At 42.4% G+C, this 21,324-nt stretch overlaps 2 protein-coding genes across 2 annotated transcripts; one reads left to right on the top strand and one right to left on the bottom strand.

Moving 5' to 3' along the window:
• The first annotated feature begins 8,293 nt into the window (after positions 1 to 8,293).
• On the top strand, positions 8,294 to 11,416 carry RAG1 (recombination activating 1). The gene has a single exon (XM_059474979.1). It carries the CDS (start codon positions 8,294 to 8,296, stop codon positions 11,414 to 11,416), a length of 3,123 nt encoding a protein of 1,040 aa, XP_059330962.1.
• Positions 11,417 to 19,422: 8,006 nt separating this feature from the next.
• On the bottom strand, positions 19,423 to 21,030 carry RAG2 (recombination activating 2). Its single transcript, XM_059475296.1, has one exon. It carries the CDS (start codon positions 21,028 to 21,030, stop codon positions 19,423 to 19,425), a length of 1,608 nt encoding a protein of 535 aa, XP_059331279.1.
• Between the last annotated feature and the right edge of the window lie 294 nt (positions 21,031 to 21,324).

A 21,324-nucleotide genomic window follows, 5' to 3' on the forward strand; every position in this document is an offset into this window, starting at 1 on the left:
TCCATGAATCTTCACTCACTGGGAAAAGCTGTAGGTAATGTGGAATATGCAGAAGAATTATGCCCAGGATGACACCATTAAAACAATCCAAGTGCTTTTATCAGCATGCTTCTGTAACTTTTTTCCCCCTTTCTCGTACTAGAACGACAAGTTTTATGACCTTTTCATTCTACGGGAAGACAAAGCAGTTTCATGGCAAGTCATTTAAGAGCTGGTGAACACAGTGCAGAATTCACCCAAAGCTTCAAATCAACACTTTATTAATCACTCACAGTGACACCACAAAATCCACAGAGCTGAGGGGTAGCGTGCAGAAGGTGTCAGAGGCAAACATGGGGGAATACTTTCGGCAAGCTTTAATGACTAGGTCTAAGGGATATAATTAGAACATTTTCCTCCCACCTACAGCTGATATTTCCGTTTAAGCACGAAAAGACAGCGTGACCTATCTCAGCCAGATGAAATTGATGGAAGTTACTAGTGAAGTAATAATTTATGACTAGTGAAGTAATAATTTCTAACTCATGCTAATAACGTTAGTGTAAGTATTAAATATTGCCAGTCTCTACTAGAAAATAAGGGCTATCGGGTTTAGAAACAGTAACTTATCTTGCAAATTACCCTTTAACGCGTTCCAGAATAATTTACTGAGTGTCCCTATTTCACAGCGGGGAATCCAGAGCCCAAGTTCAGCTGCTGTGCTGGAGACAAGCGGGAGCACAACCCGAGGGCCCCCGCTGCTCATTTTCCCGCCGCTGTCCGACGGCTAGGGGCAGGGCAGAGTCACTCCTCCGGGGCAGTCAGGGCAGAGTTACCCCGGCCGGGTTCCCACCGCCGGGCCCCGGGCGGTGCCTGCGGGCCCCGGGCCGGCCGGGCTCAGCCCCGCTGCGCTGCCCGCGCCGCGCTTTCAATTCCGGAGCAGCGCAGCCGGCGCGCCCCAGCGCCACAGCGCGCAGCTCCGGCACCCCCGGCCCGGCCCGGCCATGCCCCGAGCTCGGTGGAAGGGGCCGCAGGGCTCCGCGGGGCAGGGCAGGAGGCGGCTCTGCTCCCCAGCCGGCAGCCCCGGCGCGGGGGAAAACGCTCCGCGCCGGGCACCGCCGCACGCCCGCAGCGGCCCGAGTCCAGGCGGGCCCACGCTCCCCGAGTCCGGAGTCCAGGCCCGCCGCAGCCCCCGCCCTCCCGGCCGCCCCGCGCGTTCCGCCGGACTCACCGCGACCCGCGGCCGCTCCCAGCCCGCCGCCGCTTCCGCTTCTGCTCGGGAAGCGCCGCAGCCGCCGCTCGCAGCCGGCGCGGCCTCCCGGGCGCCACGGCCGCTGCAGCGCCCTCTGCCGCCGCGGAGGGGCAGCGCCGCGGGGGCGGGGCGGGAGCTGCGGCCTCACCGTCCCCTCGCCCCGACACGCACAACGGTGTCACTGTCCCCCCTTCCCCGACACGCACAAAGCTGTCACTGTCCCCTTCCCCGACACGCACAAAGCCGACACCACCAGCGGCTGAATCCTCGTGCCGGGCCATGTTCTCTTCGCGCTGCAGGTGCTTCCATGGAGAGCCATTAGGATGCGCTCCGCTCCGCCCTGACGGAGCGCTGAAAGCCAGGCATGGTGGGAGTTTGTGGTGTGTGCTCACGGCTTGGGACTCGCCCAAAAGCCGCTTCTCAATGCACACCCAAAGCCCCTGAGACACAGTTTCCTCGGCCCGCCCCGGCTGAGCCGCCGGGGCTCCTGCAGGCCCCGAGGCCGGGTGCGCTGCCTGCCGGGGCAGTGCGGAGCCTGTCCCGACGGCCAGGAGAGCGGGAAACTGTAAGGAAGTGAAATACCGGGACAGTGCGAACACAGCCGGCTTCATTTCCTTAGGAACGAACCCGGGGAATTTGGTTGGTCGCATTAGGGAGTTTTCTTGGCAAGAATCTCTGATTAACACACATTTAAATCCAACAAACTGTTCCCATTGTTTGGGGGGATGTTAGCTGGGGACCACAGTTTTCCGGGGATTTTCGGTGTTTCTGTGTGCTTGCCATGCTCCCTGGGAGCTGGGAATCAGTGGATTGTTCCATGGCTAGAGTGCCTGTCTCCCTCTGCAGGGCGCTGCTGCCGGAGGCAAGGCCATGCCAGACCCCAATGCACCCTCCGGGCACTTCTGGTGCCCAAAACACACATTTTTTGTTAGGACCTGCCAGGAAGCTAAAGAGTTAGGGGAGAGAAATAGCTGGGCCGTCAGAAAGGGCTCCAAAGAACCCCAATAAAGAAATAACAGCATTAAGGATAAATAAATAAATTGAAACTTTGTGGACCTGCTGCTGGACAACTGGACGGATTTCAGAGCTACGCTTTTTCCCCTGCCAAGTGAACATACTGTGTGCTGCCTTGATGAGCTGTAAACTAGGAAATTTATCCCTGCATGGCTTTGTAAAACAGGTATCCTTCGATGGAGGGTTTTCTATGTCTGAAAAATACTATATTTTCTTTTTAATCTGCAAGGTGTCAAGGGCACTGATGCCCAATCTATTTTACCTGAGAATTCAAGGAACTTATCTGTAGCTTTTATTCCAAGAATAAATGAATTATTTTATTCAGAAGGGTTTCCAAATCTGTAAGGCTTAGGCCCATAATCACGTATTAATTTCCATGCTGTAACAGAAACAAATGCAAAAATGCTTTTCTCCACTCGGTGGTGCTAGCTGCACAGGAAAAACATTTTCCAGCAGTGGCTCTGTGCAACTCAAACTGTTCAGCAATTGTGCTCTTATGGACACAAAACACGCCCAAAGCTGTAGCAATTTGAGATCAATTAAAATCTTTAGCTGCCTGCTCCATCCCTACGAGACAATATTTTTCCAAGGTGATTTCCTGTGTACTTGGAAGAAAAGCAGTATGCTGATGTTGTTCCTTTGATAAGGAAGCTGATGCCTGTACAGGGGGTTTTGCACGGGAGCTCAGGCTCCTGGGGGGACGGAACAGGCAGCCAGCCACCCGAGTGAAGTTTTGAATAAGCATCCCAGAGGGAGAGATCTGCTAAACTTCTCAAAGAGCCTCAAATTCCTCAATCCTAACAATGCACATTGTCAGGGAACTGTGCCTGCCATTTCAAGATAAGAGAGGAAATCAGTCTGTGACTGCAGAGAGTGATTTTGATTGATATCTGGCATTGCAGCTCGACCTGGTATTTTTTTTTAAAGGTCTCTCCAAGTGCTAGGGAGTGAATAGTAAAATAGGTAGGTTGTTAGGAAGTTCAGGCAAAACAGCAGCATAGTGAGCTCAGGCCCTAGTCATCTAATGTTCTCAGATGTCCAGAAATGCCTCAGCCATGACATCCTTGTCCCACACTGCCTTGGCCTGGAATGACATCTAGGGCTTCTGTTCTATTTTAACCTGACATTCAGATGTTTCTGATTGGGATTTATTTCATATTAGGGTTTTGTGTGTGTCAGAATCTGAGTAAGGATATCAACATTTGTCTCTAAACCCTTTTACTTTCTCCATGCATTGCATAACCCATAAACACTTTGTTTCCTTTCTCCATACATTACTTGCTTCAGCCTGAATCTTTACACTGGTTTGCAGATGCTGTTGGCCTCTCATGTGACACAAAGACTCAGGACTAAGCACTTCTCCAAGACATCATTTAACAAGAGTAGCTTGAGTCAGAGTGGTTGCAAAAGGACCTGGAGGTGCTGGTTGACAGCTCAAAATGAGCCAGCAGTGTCCAGGTGGCCAAGAAGGCAAATGGTATCCTGGCCTGAGTCAGCAGTAGTGTGGCCAGCAGAATCAGGACAGGGATTGCTGCTCTGTACTGGGCACTGGTGAGGCTGCCCCTTGAATCCTGTGTTTGGTTTTGGACCTCTCACTACAGGAAAGACATGGCTGGGGCAATGAGACTGGTGAAGGGCCTAGAAAACAGGTCTTATAAGGAACAGCTGATGCAGATGGGGTTGTTTAGCTTGCAGAAAAGGAAGTTCAGGGGAGACCTTATTCCTCTGTCCAACTGCCTTTCTTTCAAGGACTTTGTACCAAGGTGGGCTCGGGCCATTTTCCAAGTAACAAATGACAGGACAAGAGGAAATGGCCTCAAGTTGCACGAGGAGAGGTTTAAATTGGATATTAGGAAAAAGTTCTTCACCAAAAGGGTTGAAGAGTACTGGAACAGCTGGCAACAGAAGTTGTTGAGTCACCATCCCAAGGGGACATTTAAAACACATGCAGATGTGTCACTTAGGGAAAAGATTTAGTGGTGGACTTGCCGTGTTAGGTTTGTGGTTAGACCTGATGATCTTAAGAGCCTTTTCCAGCCTAGAGGCTTCTGTGATTCTAGGAACTGAAAGTGTTGTAAGATCAGAGTAGATAAAAGAGTGTGAGTCCTCTCACCTATTTTAGCTATAGCAAATATCAAGTATTACGACTTTTGCTGATTTTTCTTCTGGCTGACATCAGATGCTGTCAGGTAAGAGATGCATAAACTGGGAGATCCTGAGCCACAATGTGGCCTCCCTCAGCCACCTTCTCATGGAAAAATGTGCAAATCAGAAATGAAATTTGAATCCTGCAGGATCATAAAGTCTCTGGAAAAAGGGATATGCCTGGGTGTTTATGTAGTTTTTCTGCTATTGCAAATTCCTACTTCTGGAGTGTGAACTTATGTTTGAAAGGACCTGATGGATCACTAGAATTTTTGCACAATGTTGTGTGTGGAGACTGAAACCTCTCAGGGTGCTGTTATAGGACAGCATCTTTCCACTTTGAGTCAGTTTTTGAGATAGTTACTTTGTGGAAGCTAAGCATAGATTTTCTTCTTGGGCTTTCAGGAAAAACTCTACTGACACTGTTTGTGGTCACCTATGGCCCATACCTGGTGTAATACCTGCCAGTTAATCAATAAGTATGTAACTAATACCTGCCAGTTAATCAATAAGTATGTAACTAACTTTTATATTGATGTCCTGCCTGCTTAGGGCCTTCAAGACCCCAGATACATATTACTAAATAGGTAATATCCATGAAAATTAAATGCTGGTATCAGAAGCACAGACATTTTGTGATCCCTGTTGTCATTCACCCTAACTGCAGAAGGTTGGCTGGGGAAGCGAGACATTGGCCTTCAATTAAATAGCTTTGATGTGGAACACCAGGGTGACCAAGACTAGGTTCTCCTCTCAGAGAGTTAACAGTGAAGAAACCAGTTATGAAACTATAATGAAGAAAGCTAAATGCAAACTTTGTGTTAAAAAACAGTGCAGGTGCTCCTCAGAGAAAGTCTGCATACTTATCTCAGAGCCCAGGAGTCTCACACGAGACAACCTTGTTTATATGAATTTTGTGGTTAAGCCTCATAAATTGCCAGGTGCCACCTGGATTTGAGAGTTCTGTATTGTGTTCAGTTCAAAGAAACTGTGGTTAGCAGCAGTGTTGTACGGGGAACTCAGAGGGAGAAGGATAAGTGAGATAAACAGCACTGCAGTGTCTTTAAAAAGCAGAGGGAATACAGAAAGAGTGAGAGCACGCGTGAGAGACAGCAAACAAGTCTGACATTTGGAGCAAACTGGGCAGGCACAGCAGCAGCTCTACAAACTGACAGCGAGCTGAAGGTAGGCTAGCAGTATTAATGAGAGCATCCCACATGCTTGTAGGACATCCCAGTGTTGGTTCCTTGTCCTGATTTAATGGGCAGGTCAGTGATTTTATATCTGCTTCCTCACTCCAGAGGTTGTTCTGTTCATTTTGGTGAGCCTTTTTATAAAGCAAAGTCTTCCTTGATGTGAAGAAAAGTATTGCAATCTTGCTTGTCTTCAGAAATGTATGAAATATTGTGATCTGGCGGAAAACAGGGATTTCTTTTCCCTTGTCAAGAAAAAAAAGGTGGTACTGAACACAGCTGTTTGAGTTGATTAAATAACCATGGCTGGAGATTCATGCCTGGGGTTCCCTCTGTAAGAATCTGAGTGGGGTAGGCAAGGTGAAAAAAGCATGACCCCCAACTAGAATAACATAACACAGGCACATTTTCAGTAGCAGGAAATATTCCTAGCACTGGGAAAATTTCTTGCTCTCTTAAGAGAGTTGCTGTAATCTCCACTGCCTGGGAGCTAGACAATTCAAAAGCATTTGATGAGTAGTCTGTTGGCAACAATTAACCACTGCAGAAGGTGAAGGTCTGGTAACCTGAGAGGGCATCTTTGTCATTCATTTCTTCCAGGACATGTTCAATGAAAGAGGAAAAGAAAAAACTGCTTGAACTTTCCTTTAGCATGGGTAAACCCTGTCACATTAATTTGAGCTGATGATTAGTAGCAAGAGTCAGGTCATGGCTTTGGAGATGAGTATGACACTGCAGTGGCACTTACTCAAAGGGTCAGAAGAGCAAAGAAAGTATTAAATATTTTGCATTAAATGTGCGCTGTGCTAGCTGTTTCTTTACAATGACTTTGATGTCATCCTGAAGAGGCATTACTCATGGTTTAAGAGATTCTGAAAGTGCTGCTGGTGATGGTGAAATTGCACAAAATTGCATAGGGTGTTATGTAGAAGAGAACGATCTGTGGGCAGTATAGGGCAACTAGGTATTCAATTACTCTGCAGGTGGCAGGAACACAGAACTATTCAGGGGAAATGGGTTACTGCTCAGAGCATAAATTTCACCAAGTCTGTCACAAGATGCAGACAAGAGAGTGGAACAGGAGTAATGCTCTGGATACATCTGTGCACAGCTGCACCTCACAGTTCTGTGAACAGCAGAATACAAGCATGCTCCTTGCCAGGCTGGATCAGCAATGGGCAGCAGGGGACTGCAGTGCAGACAGATATTTAGGAGTACAGCAGCTGGACAGAGCAATGTGGGCAGATGGGGACAGTGGTATGGGCAGCTTGCTCTCGGTGGGATGGAGCGAAGAGAAGCTGGGATGAAAACAAACCTAAACTTTAGTTGCCAAGCCTAATGAATGATTTTAAAGTAAAACTCAGCTCTTCGGGAAGGAGATAATAAGACTGGTTTGTTATTCTGGATGTGGAACTTAATTAATGCATACAGTCCTTTCCCAACAGACTGTGAGGGGCTGTACTGAAATGAGACTTTATTGAAAGGTTATAGATGAAATAATCCCAGAAACACTGGGCATCATCACTTTGAACCATGACTTGGATGTATTACCTAATGAAGGACAGCCTCTGAAAAGACACCAAACTGAGATTTCTAGCAAGTTATGTGGATTACTAAGTGATTATAAGATCAATAAAATAAATCACAGCTATGTAATTTCTAGTTCTAGTGCATTGTCTTAAGGTACAGTCTTCCACATTTTTAGTACTCACACCAAGCAGAGAGTAACACCAAAATAGGTCAGAAAACATAACTGAATTTTCTCTATACTGTTTATTTACCTTGTGCACTTCTCATAGCCAGGTAATGAAAAATAGGTTAGTCACTCTTGTTGTTTCTATACTATTTTATTTTCTGGGTCTGATGCAGTAGCAAAAAGTTTCTGTGTTTGAGGTGAAAGTCTTGTATTTATTTTTATACACGCCATATTTCCATGGAAACCACATTGATATTACTTTTGGCTGCACCTCTATGAAAGCTAAAATTAGGGTCAAATTTACACAGACATTTTTCAGATTTCCAGTACCAGTAACCCTTACAAAGAGATCTCAGCAAGGTACTTAAATGAATGACTAATATACAATGTATAAATATTCTCCCAGGATCAAATCTGAAGCCAGTATGCATTGCTGTATCCCCTTTGGAGTTCAGGGAACTGTAGTGCTTTGCATCAACAGAGAACACAGTCCTCCTGCTTTAATGGAACTACTCATTAAGCACACGCTAAAGTACCTTACAAAACTGAGGCCTGAATAAAGTCTAGGCTGGGACTGAGTGGTATGTGCTACTCTGCCCATGTGGAATGCTGTGTATGAAACACTTCTGACCAGATTCAGAAATAAAAAGGAACATGAGAGCAGTGGGTTTGCTGATTTAGATAACCTAGCATGAACACACAAAATTCTACCTTTCAGACATCAGTTGAGTCCAGTTTCACATTAAAAGAATCACCAACTTGTAGAATGTAATGCTGTTGTCTATAGTAGCTTTACTTATGGTAAGCTCCATCAAGCAAAAGAAGGAAGGGGCAGATTTAGATTTTACTACTTCATGTAAGGTGCACAGGTGAGCAAATAGACATGTGATGCCTCAGGATCCAAGTCAAAATAAATTTGGGAATTCATCTCATATATTGAGTCTTTTAATTTGGAAATTAAGCTAACTTACATATTTCTATTTCTCAGGTGACCTAGTTTCTGTGAGACTGCAGATGTCAGTAGCATCACAAATGGACCTACCTGAAGAACTTCAGCATACATATACAAAATTTTCTGAATGGAAATTCAAGCTCTTTAAATTGCGATCATTTGAAAAAACAGCCTCTGATGACAGCCAGCACATACACAAAGATCAGGCAGAAGAGGCTGTTTCTTCAAATAAAGAAATCATCCTGCATGAAGATGAAGCAGTGCCAAGAGGAGAAAAGATGGAGTTAACAGGCAATAGGCAGGGACTTGAGGAAGATGCCCATGCCATGAAAACACAAGACAATAGAGTTCATCAGAACAATCTGAAGCAACTCTGCCGCATCTGTGGGGTTTCATTTAAAACTGATTGTTCCAAGAGAACTTACCCAGTGCATGGGCCAGTGGATGATGAAACTCTTTGGCTTCTGAGAAAGAAAGAAAAAACAGCAACCTCTTGGCCAGATCTTATTGCTAAGGTTTTCAAGATTGATGTGCGAGGGGATGTTGACACTATCCATCCCACTCGATTTTGTCACAACTGTTGGAGTATTATACATAGAAAATTCAGTAATACTCTATGTGAAGTGTATTTTCCTAGGAACAGCACAATGGAGTGGCAACCCCATTCCCCAAACTGTGATGTCTGCCACACTACCAAACGAGGAGTCAAGAGAAAAAGCCAGCCCCCAAGCGTGCAACGTGGCAAACGTGTCAAAACCACTGGGGAACGTGCTCAGCTAAACAGAGGTGTAAAGAACCAACATCTCAAACAAGCACAGATAAACAACAAAAATTTAATGAAAGAGATTGTCAGTTGCAAGGATATACATCTCAGCACCAAGCTGCTTGTAATTGATTACCCAGTAGATTTCATTAAATCCATTTCTTGCCAGATTTGTGATCATATTTTGGCAGATCCAGTGGAAACAACGTGCAGGCACTTGTTTTGCAGAACTTGCATCCTTAAATGTATCAGGGTTATGGGCAGCTATTGCCCCTCCTGCTGGTATCCTTGCTTTCCTACTGATCTGGTAACACCAGTGAAATCCTTCCTGAACATCCTTGATAATCTGAGTATAAGATGCCCTGTAAAGGAATGTGATGAAGAGATCTCGCATGGAAAATATGGCCAACACCTTTCTGGCCACAAGGAGATGAAAGAAGGAGAGCTCTATAGCTACATCAATAAAGGTGGCCGACCGAGGCAGCACCTCCTGTCTTTGACGAGGAGAGCTCAGAAACATCGTCTGAGGGAGCTGAAACGTCAAGTCAAGGCTTTTGCTGAGAAAGAAGAGGGTGGTGATATAAAGGCTGTATGCATGACTTTGTTCCTGCTAGCTCTGAGAGCAAAAAATGAGCACAAACAAGCAGATGAACTGGAGGCTATAATGCAAGGGAGGGGATCTGGACTTCATCCTGCTGTCTGTCTGGCCATCCGAATCAACACGTTTCTCAGCTGTAGTCAGTATCATAAAATGTACAGAACAGTAAAAGCTGTCACTGGGAGGCAGATCTTCCAGCCTTTGCACGCTCTTCGCACTGCTGAGAAAGCCCTTCTACCGGGTTATCACCCATTTGAATGGAAACCTCCCCTGAAAAATGTATCCACTAACACAGAAGTGGGAATTATAGATGGACTATCAGGACTGCCACTCTCAATTGATGATTACCCAGTAGACACAATTGCAAAGAGATTCCGATATGATGCGGCCTTGGTTTGTGCCTTAAAGGACATGGAGGAGGAGATCTTGGAAGGCATGAAAGCAAAAAACCTGGATGACTATTTGAATGGCCCCTTCACTGTGGTAGTAAAAGAGTCCTGTGATGGAATGGGAGATGTCAGTGAGAAGCATGGAAGTGGGCCTGCTGTCCCAGAGAAGGCTGTTCGCTTTTCCTTCACAGTCATGAACATTTCTATAGCACATGGGAATGAAAGCAAGAGGATCTTTGAGGAAGTAAAGCCCAATTCAGAGTTGTGCTGTAAGCCCTTGTGCCTTATGCTGGCTGATGAATCAGATCATGAAACCCTGACAGCAATCCTGAGCCCCCTCATAGCAGAAAGAGAGGCTATGAAAAACAGTGAACTGCTGCTTGAAATGGGAGGCATTCTGAGAACATTTAGATTTGTCTTTAGGGGTACAGGATATGATGAGAAACTCTTGAGGGAAGTGGAAGGGCTGGAGGCCTCAGGTTCCACTTATATTTGTACCCTGTGTGATGCAACGCGCCTGGAGGCATCCCAGAATCTGGTCTTCCACTCCATAACCAGGAGCCATGCTGAAAATCTGGAGCGATATGAAATATGGAGGTCCAACCCCTATCACGAGTCTGTAGATGAGCTCCGTGACAGAGTGAAGGGTGTTTCAGCCAAACCTTTTATTGAGACTGTTCCCTCCATAGATGCATTGCACTGCGACATTGGCAATGCAACAGAATTCTACAGGATCTTCCAGATGGAGATTGGTGAACTTTACAAGAATCCTGATGTGTCTAAAGAGGAGAGAAAGAGGTGGCAGTTGACTCTTGACAAACACCTCAGGAAGAAGATGAACTTGAAGCCTATGCTGAAGATGAGTGGAAATTTTGCTAGAAAGCTCATGTCCAAAGAGACTGTAGAGGCAGTATGTGAATTAATTAAGTGTGAGGAAAGGCATGAAGCCCTAAAAGAACTAATGGACCTTTATCTGAAGATGAAGCCAGTGTGGCGATCCTCATGCCCTGCCAAGGAGTGCCCAGAACTGCTGTGCCAGTATAGCTTCAATTCACAGCGTTTTGCAGAGCTCTTATCTACAAAGTTCAAGTACAGATATGAGGGCAAGATTACAAATTATTTCCACAAAACGCTTGCTCATGTTCCTGAAATCATTGAAAGAGATGGGTCCATTGGGGCCTGGGCAAGCGAAGGAAATGAGTCTGGAAACAAACTGTTTAGGAGGTTCCGAAAAATGAATGCCAGGCAGTCCAAGGTCTATGAGATGGAGGATGTCTTGAAGCACCACTGGCTATATACCTCCAAGTACCTCCAGAAGTTCATGAATGCTCATAAAACATTAAAAAGCCAGAACTTCACCATTGATTCAGAGGGTAGTTTAGGTGATTCTTTGCCACTGGAGGTGTTGGAAAACAATGATTCAGCAGAACTCTAAACGTACAGCACCTTTGGTGTTGGGTTTGTGATGGTGTCTCCCTGCAAGGAATCAGATTCTTCTTTGAACCTGCAGAGGTACAGAGAAGTCTGATATTTACACTCCCTCTTAAGGTGCTGAGAGGAGTTCATTTAATAAAATGTGTGTGTTGGGCATCTCCTAGAGGCAATGCACTGGTGCATTTACCAGTTGTTATATGAAATGAAAGCAGAAAAAAATCACAAAGAAGGGTCTTTGTTTTGTTCTGGTCATATTGTTTCCAAGGGACAAAATCAAAGTTAACAAGGTTTTATAGCAAGTTTTAGCTGGGAGGGAATATGATTGTGGAAAGTTGTGACAGTTGCTGCAAAGGAGCATTGCTGTTTGTTTGCATCCTGTTGAATATTTTGCTGTTTACTTTTTAAGAGGGCTTGATTATTTTCTTGATGGTTCTTTGGGTTTTATAAGTAAAGATTCATCAGTGAGACAGTTGGATAATTGTTTTGGATAAAGTTCAGTTATTTTTGTAGAAAATACTTACTAAAAATGCAAACTTTGATGTCACATACTCTAGAAATATTATTATTTAACATATATATTGTAGTACTGCTTAGGAGCAGATGATGGTATCATCATGCTAATTTACTACATGAAGATATAGGAAAGGTAGCTGAAGTTTTTAGAAGATTTTTATCATAGTTTGTTTACTCTGAAAGGCAAACTTGTGCTCCTAAATCAGGATTTACAGTACCTTGTGGTTATCTCATTATATAAAGTACATTCAAGCTCTGCTGTGTAGCTTGTTGCTTCATGAGCATTTTAGACTTCTATGGTAACTTCAGTATATAGTACAATTTGCATGTGTACAGTTTTATTGAATGAATTCCTGGCCTCATTGAAGTCACCAGTAAATCCTCATTAATACCAGTAGGTGCACATTTTCACCAGGTGACTTTAGTCGCAGCAGTCCCATTTCTCAGGGGATGGTTATTACCTCGAGCAGATACATGCCAGCAGGGTATTTCCCTGACTGCGGCTGCTGTACTCTGCCTGTATCTGATACCAAACTTTTTCTCACTGCCTCATTTTCCAAATCTGTAAAAGAGGGATAATATTTATTAACCTCAAAGATAGCTGCTTACACGACTAGTTAAAAAGCAATAAACTCCCTTGAAACTTCTGCATGCCATATTTTTCACTATTACAGCAGTGTTTAGTTGGTATTTGTCTTTCTGAAGTGATATTTAGTATATTTATAATTCATAAAATTATGACTTTAATTCACTGACATGTTCATGAAACATACTCAAGTACCTGAAATACCTCCAAATCATCCAGCCTTTCGGATCTGCATCTGTGGCTAGGGTGTGACTGTGTTTGCAGTAATGTTTCTGAAACAAGGTTAAATGCGGAAACAATCAAAGCACAGATCTAAAAGAATTCACTTTTTTTTTTTTTCATTTTGATGTGGCAGAAGTTGGTTTCTGAGTGTAAGTGAACAATGAATTTAAAAGAATTAATGGTCTGTGGTTTGTTTTGTAGTATCTCGTTCATGGTGTTTAAGGATCTGGCATTTACCATTTATGGACAATTAAAAAATAGAATTAAGAGCTAATTATGCCTTTCTTTTGGTTTCAACTAATTAAATCACTATTTTTAAAATAGTCTAATTTAGGATTTTAGTTTAACATTATTTCTTTAAACAGAGTTTTACACAATGTCAAAATCTGCAGATGGAAAGAGTCTTTTTTCTAAGCAGCCATGAGGGCTACAGAAATTTCTGTATGATGTATCATTTATATCTGCACTTCCTGAGTGTTCATTTCTGGATTAATTTTTTTTAAATTTCTTTGAAAACAAGTATTTCCTATGTAGCATAAGAATAGTTTTGCATAACTATAAATGCACACCACAAATAGACCTGTTTCCTAGGGAGTGCAAACAGCAGTTATAAAGAACATTCTCTAGCAGTTATAATTTTGCAGATATAGTTTTCATATTTGGTCAGCATATATTTAATTATACAAATAGTTGCACACTTTTATTTTTTCTCTGTATGTATATTTGGGACAGCTGTTTTACCTTGTTTTGTATCCTTGAGTTTGCTTGAATGAATTAGGGGTTTGTTTAACAATCTTGGCTCATCTCGTGGTGATCTTCACTCCACTTAAGAGGTATATACTTAAGGCATTGCCTTTGCACAGGAGTGAATTTCAAGTAATGCAAAGTCATCCATGGTAATGCATTGATACTGATATGAATTTGTGGCATGGAGTGAGGGATCAGACTTTGTTAATTTTGCACATTTTATTTCAGTGACTGTAACTGAAACATGGTCAAATTCCCAATTCAATTTAACAGACTGCTGATACAGCAAGTGATTGGTCTCACTGTCTGTGAAAGGGCTGAGTAAGTTTGATCCTTGCACACATGTTTTCTTAAGACAAGCCTTACATCCTGGGGTAACTCATCAAAGTGAACAAAATGTGAGTGGGGACAGAGGAATGCAGTGCCATGTGGCAATACTCTTTTGTGAGATATTTTAAGCTATAAAGTCACATTTCACACTCTACCAGCTCTGGGCAGGATAACTGATACAGAGAAGAACTACTATTTTTTTCCCTTTTCTGTTTTTTCAGACTTGAATCTAGTTTAATCTTCTATTTCCCCATTGTTGACATCTTTCTGTAAATCAGCTGAGAATTTTGAGCTCATTAGAACAAACACTTAAAGAGTAGGTACCTGCAAGTGAAGATTTTGTAAACAAAGCTGAAATAATGATGCTACATGCACCCAGCCATGCACTGGAAGGCCAACAAATCCTGACTGAAGGCAGGTGCAGCATTTGGTTATGCAGCCTGTTGTCAAGCCTTCTGACTTTGAAGAGGCTTTAGAAATATGGAGAGACTTCTATTCATGGTACTCTTTCAAACCTTCACATTCTGTTTTTTACTGGTACAAATCCTTCAGTAATTACAGTAAATAATTACCACCTTGTTCTGAAATTGTATTGACCATAGTTTTCATACAATTACATTATGTAACTTTTTTTGCTTGGTTTTGTTTGGTTTTGTTTTCTTCCAGGGTTTGGAATTGTGAATTGCCATGTTATAAATTATATGAACTATGTTAGAAGCCACAATTCTGCTACCACATGTTTTTCTTCCTCACAGGAATAATTATATTGTCTTCACACAAATTACTTTGATTTTTAATCAGGTAGCTCAGAAAGAAACTTTAGATATTTACAGGATCTTAATTTCTGACTACACTGAGTTATTTGCTTTATTTCACTGCATGGCTTTATAATTTTACTTTTTCTTACTGTATTACAGTTTCTTATTTCATTAAACCACTTTAAAATAAAAGCCTTATAAATATTTAAGTTTCTGACTTTTTATTTCTTACAGTTTTTCAATGATGCATATAATTTCCTAGTGGTAGTCTTAGTTTTCATTTAAATTGTGGAAGCTTTTCACAGTTAGGGTGTTCTAATACCCAGAGGCAGCTGTAATTCCAGCCCTCTTCTGGAAGTCACTAATTTAACACAAATGAAGATTACTCTGTGAATCTCAGCAGTCCTTTCAGCACCCTTCCTCACAGGCAGCTTTTTGACAGTTAAATAAGCTGATATAAAACCAGTTTTATTTAGTCTGTAAATGTCTTTTGGTTAATTTACAAATACCATCCCAGATTTTATGTAAAATCAGCCTTGCACTTTTATCATCATGCTAATACATTAAGTATCTTTTGCATCAAAGTTTGGCTCCTCATTAGAGGTTAAGCTGTAAAGATTAGTTCCAATCTACCACTATTTGTAGCTTAGCTTTATTCTACTTCAGAAAAATCTTTCTTTCTTTCTTACAAGGATATCTACAGGTCAAGAGATTTATGTGAACCAACTGGTTTGAATGGAACCAATGATGAGCAAATTAAGCTACGTGATTTCCTGTGTAATCAGACAACCAGAGATCTAATATCTGGACGTTATATCACCAATTTAGCTTTTCCATCTGCCCTCAAGTAAAAAATTGTTGGATAGAAAAAATCAGAGCCCATATAAAGCAAAAACCTAAGCCTCAGACAGTTTTCTGGTAAATGAGGATGATGTAACTCCTTAACTCCTAAATCTGTAGTAACTGACTGAATTTTACTTGCCATGTACTCCTGTGGAGATAAGATGAAGAATAATGAGGTCTGTCACACCTCCTCAGAGTGCTGCTTTAGGGGACTGAATATGGTGTGATGGTCAAGCAGCTGACCAGCTACAGGTACTGTTTCCTTAAGTATTTAAGGAGCTTTTGTACCTTTTTCATCAAGCTTAATATTGTCCATGATACAAAAAGAAACATTAGAGACAATTTAATTAGCAGCTTTTCTAGCAGCATGAGGAGAGAGGTCAAGAGGTGCATTTTTAATACTCCTCCTCTGGAGATGGGCATTCTGAGCAAGTGGACAAGTAACCACCGTCTCTACAAAGGTGTCCTGCACATCTGTGGAATGGCCAGAGCCCAGTTGTTCCTGTACGTGTTTATGTATTGAGAAACTGCAGAGTTTATGAGGTTATTCTCGTGCCTTTTTTCCAAAGCAAAAATGTGCTCCACAGTGCCACAGTTTTCAATGTAGAGACAACAAATTGGAGTTTGATTTTCAAAGGCTCAAGCCTTTCCCAAAAGTTAGTCATGTTTGAAATGGAATAGGGTAGGAAATAAAATACAGAGGGAACTGAAGCCACCAATCATGAAAAAGAAGTAAGCCAGTCCTTCTGTCTTTATTACATAGGGTTCAGCAGTAAATAACAAATTCCTTTTCAATCTGAATTCAATATTTTCCTTCTGCTTTTGGCTCCCACTTGCATTATTTCCACTCCTTTCAAAGGTCCATTGGTGCAATGAGTCACTCTGAACGACAACACATGCTTTAGTGCTACCAGTAAAGTTTGTGCTGTGCTTTTCCGTAAATTAATCAGGTACTTCAAGGTCCAAGCACCTTTCAATAGCAGTAAAATCCATATATTCTTCTCATAGAAGCTGATAATAGCAATACAGTGTTACTAAATTGTGTCTGGGAACCATGATGCTGCTTACTGCGGTTACAAAACACACAGGTCAATTGGATGCAGATACAATAGAGATTTACTTCTGCACTTAAATCTACTTCATCTTATCTGTTAATTCTAACCTGTCTGAGCAAGAAACATCTTGTATTGATTAGCTGGTTTTGAAGACAATGAATGCTTTTGGAGTACCTGGCTCAGGAAATTAGGTGCTTTCTGCAGTCTTGAGTGCTATGTCAAGTGTCTTCACAGGCTGAAGTTTGTGTATCTCTTTATGTTCAAGTCCTTTCAAATATTTTCTGTTTTACTTACAACTTCTTTCTCCTGCAGTAGCTACAGTCTCTGAGATGTGATTTAATGCTGCTGGTACAGCCTTTCACTGTGAAGCTGGGACATGCTTTAACCAAGCAATTTTCCCCTCCTACTCAAATAAACCATACATTTAAAAAACCAGCTCAAATACACGGTACACTTATGTTATGGGCCCAGTGAGGTATAACATAAAGTCTGACTGTGAATTGCTTTTTTCATAGCCACAGTGTTAAGTAAGGAACAACAACTCAGGTAAGAACTGGAAGGAACCACAATGTGTGCTTGTGCTCCCAGGGATTCAGGGAGTCACTGCAGCTGCAGGAGTCAGTTCTGGAAATTCAGAGTTGCTCCCAGCATGCTGCAACCACACCACCAGTGCCTGAGCCACAAGGCTTTATCTCAGGCCACATGTCACTTCTGCTAGGCCAGCGTTGAGCTTTCCCATCACAAAATATTTCCATTTTTTTATTTGTCTGCACTAGCAGACAAATTCGTCATACAGTGTGCTGTCCAAGGAACTTGAGGTAATGACAGTAACTGAGAGAGGTAACAGGCAAAAACTCAGACTGGGTATTGCCAGGGAACTCAATAATTATGGGCAGCCCAGTAATTGCAGGGATCCCTTTGTTGTTGCAAAATGGCAAAGTGGCAAGGGGGGAGGTTTTTGTGTGAGTATATTGCCCCTTTTTGTTGGTGTTGAGATGATGTGGCTTTAATGTAGGTGTGGATTTTTTTGGTTGATCTAAATAAGTGCATGATGAAGATATATTTTAATGACAATTCAGCTCTCTAAGACCTATGACTAACCTTCAAAAGGGGACATTGACTATTTCATCAGTTTGAAGGGACTTTGAATGATATTAACTTACTCTTTGGAAAAACATATAGCACTACATACTCTGAGCTTACATAAACTAACATAACAAAGGAAAAGGGAAGTTGGCATTGAAATCCATTAATTTATACCCATATACAGGCTGTAGAGAGGGCAGTCAGGGTGATATACTTCCCCTTTAGAGGCTCAATCCAAACTTTAAGCTCCCTCAGCACATGAAAAGTTGTAAAAGAAAACTTTGTACAGTTGCCCTTTACTCTTCTTCGCTGTTCACTTGGGGTGCTAAGGTTTTAAGGGGAGTACTGTGCAGACACGTCTGTGTTGACAGGAGTTCTGTGCTCCACACACTGCTTTGTAAAGGAGTGGCTGCTCAGGGTCTGCACATAGTGATCAAATAGCTGACAGCTGCTCCTGTTTTCCTTTTTTATTCAGGGATCCAGCATGAGAGTTGGATGTGAATACTGAGCTATTATTGTTGGCTCACAAATGTTGAGCTGCTGGTATTGATTTTCTGAAAAGCTGTTTAGAGCAGAAACAAAAATAAAAAATAACGCCAAGAATGATGAGGCTTCACAAATAGCCAATAAAAGAATCCACAAAAATCTTAGTAAACTCTTGGGCTATTCAACCTTGACACTGTCCTTTCCAATCTGAATCCAATCTTCTCCTCATGTTTTGAGAAGCCAACTGCATTTGTTTCTACCCTCACAATGCTCCACTGGCTCAATGAATCCCTCTGAGCTACAGTTTGCACTTCTAAGCTTTCACACTCTACACAGTCACCCTGGGAAAGCTGAGAAAGAAATGGGCAGTGAAGGACCTGGAGTCCTGGATAAAAGTCCTGCTCATCAGAAGGAATTTTTTCTGAAGTCAATGGGAGCTCACAGCATGGGGTGGCTGTCAAGCTGATTCCTCATCAGGCCTCATATGGACCTCCCAAGCATATTTGCTGTCCTTTTGTAAACTTTAGGATTTACAGCATTTGATTTACCCATGAATACATGAAAAAAAAACACAGTCATTTTCATTATAAACTTTATTATCTTACTAAATTTTAAAAAATACAAACATAAAGAGCAGTTGATGAACACAGTAGTTTAAGAAAAGCAATTTAATTTTTACTGTTGGATGATATTCCTCAACAGTAGCCAAAACTGACATATAATCATTCCATAACTCTCAAAATAAAAAATTAATTATCCAGAATTAAATGCTCCATATATAAGCCTTCCATAATGGAAGTCCCTGAAGAAAACTGACCCTCAGTATCTGAATATTTCATTATTTCTGACACAAGGGACTTAAAACCACTACTTTTGTTTAAAACCAGAATAATTAGTCTCATTTTATTTCATTACACCAACATAAAACTAGAGTAATGCAGCTATAAATTAGGTCAAATATTTCTAGAACTACTGACTAAGATAAAAAATTTAAATGGGCAATATAATGTTCTTAAGGGACAGATGGTAACAGCACTGACTACATGGGACAATGTCCTACCCTACTAGCAATTCCATTAAACTTACTGGGGAGTAAGTTATAGCACAAAATTCAGTTATAGCAAAAAATTCAGCACACAGTTTACCAGTGTCTGGCTGTGTGTTTGCACAGTGTTCTCCAAGATGGGGATCCCTGTCTGGGTTTTACAAAAATACACATAAGAGACAGAAAAAATTTCATGTGCTTTGAAATGTATCAAAAACATTGAGATAACTGAAATAAGATCTCTTCAAGCTCCAATAACCCACACTGCTTCAACCATTGTTGCCTTTGCCTGTGATTTCATTTCCTCCCAGGTGAATACAAATCAGCAGTGTAAATCTATTCAAAGAGTCTCCGAAGGAAGGACTTTTTCACTGATGTTGATAACTTCATGGGTTTCTTTTTGCGCAATGGTTTCATGGGTGGCTTTTTCAGGCACGCCACCTTTTGGGGAGTTTGTAGCCCTTTATTAAGGTCAATGTGCTTGTTGCAGAAATACTTGACATTTGCTTCTGAGAGACGTAGAAGCATGGTCTCTGAGAGATCCATACACTGTGCGTGGACCCAGTGGCCAGCCCCACTGGAGCACAGGATCATTGCAGGCTTGTTGAGCTCTGTTGAATAGAAAGGGACCCAGGTGTTGATGTCGATATTGCAACTGGCACAGCAGGTGATCCAGTAGCCTGTTTCTGACTCATCTTCTTCATCATCTTCATTGTAAGTATCAGCATCGTTAGCATCAAAGCTATTGGCTTCAGCACTAAAACAGAACTCCTCCGAATCTTCAAATGGAGTGGAGTCTCCAGGGTCTTCACTTGATGTCTGACTGCAAGTTTGTGTCATCACTTCTTCTTCCTTGTCCTCTTCTGCTCCTTTGCATCTCAAAATGTAGAAGTAGTTTGCATCTGGGATTATTTGTTTGTTGGCCCCTGGAATGCCCAGCAAAACAGACCCTTCACCCATATCACAGCCAAACCACATTCTGCAGTGTTTAATATCTGGTGTCCACTCTGGGCCCACACTTTCAACAATTTCTATCTTATTATCCTCCAGAACTACGGTGTTACATGCCAGCCGTTTCTGGTTGTCTGAGAGGTAGCCACCAACAAGGACAAATTCAGTGTCACTGATCTGGGTCACTATAGCACTTGACACTGATATCCCCCCTGGCAGGATGGTGCAGGTCACAGCTGGGCTGCCCAGGGGCAGATCAATTTTTAGCTTGTACAAGTTGGGGGGCCTGGTGTTATTTTGAAGTGAGTGGCCTCCCAAGATGTAGATGGTATCATCTTTGGCAATTGAAACGTGGAAAGAAAGTCCATCTCGAAGCTCTGGAAGCATGTATGATGTACAGCATCCAAACTCAAAATCAATGAGAAACACAGATGGCAAACAGTCGACTACACTGTTCCATGTTTCAGTGGTTCTCTGTGCAAGAGGAGTATATGACCTCCCTCCAAAGAGAACACTCATCCTTTTCCCCCGGCTGTGAACTACGTTAATTGTATGCCCATATCTAGCTTCAGGCACATCTCCACCCAGGTCCTTCTCAATGCATTGGAATGTCATTTTCTTGCTAGTTTTGCTAACCAAACTTATAAAGTAAATCTTATCAGAAAGATCATTGTTAGGTGTTTTACCACCATGGATGATGTACTGGTACTCATCAGCCCTTGCATCGCTTCTGAGCGAGCAAAGAGCAGGGTAGCGGAGAGGGGGAAGGTAACATGAGTCTTTGGAGAAGAAGACAGGTTTCATTTTGAGCTCATTCTGCTTTATATCAAGAAGGAAAACACCAGTGGGGCAGGATCTCTTTGGCCATCCTTTCTGACCAAAAAAGAAAACATGCCCCTCAAAATTCAGGAGAGAGAAGCCCGGCTGAAGCAAGGATGAGTTACTGACGGTGGATACCATCTGCAGGGACATTCTGTCTGTTGACTGGGCCATATTGTGGCTGAGAAAATAAAAGAAACAAAACAGATCAATTAGATCCTATCACAATTACTGTGATTAGATCCTATCACAATTATTTAACACAGCTTGAATAAATCCTATGGAAGTCGCGCTGCAGTTCCCTTCTGAAACCCACAGAGACACACTTTTCTGCGTCTCAAAACATGAGTCAAGCACGAGGCGTGCACCATTTCCGCGGAATTTTGGGGATTTTGTGCTCAACACGGGCTGTCGGCACACGGAGCCTGCACACGGCGCTGCACTGGGGCGGCTTCCCGGGGCGGGCAC

The sequence above is a fragment of the Ammospiza nelsoni genome, chromosome 6 (assembly GCF_027579445.1).
Source record: "Ammospiza nelsoni isolate bAmmNel1 chromosome 6, bAmmNel1.pri, whole genome shotgun sequence".
Lineage (NCBI taxonomy): Eukaryota > Metazoa > Chordata > Aves > Passeriformes > Passerellidae > Ammospiza > Ammospiza nelsoni.

Coding starts and splice junctions, on each gene's coding strand:
- RAG1 (XM_059474979.1), top strand. CDS start 8,294: ATGTCAGTAGCATCACAAATGGACCTACCTGAAGAACTTCAGCATACA.
- RAG2 (XM_059475296.1), bottom strand. CDS start 21,030: ATGGCCCAGTCAACAGACAGAATGTCCCTGCAGATGGTATCCACCGTC.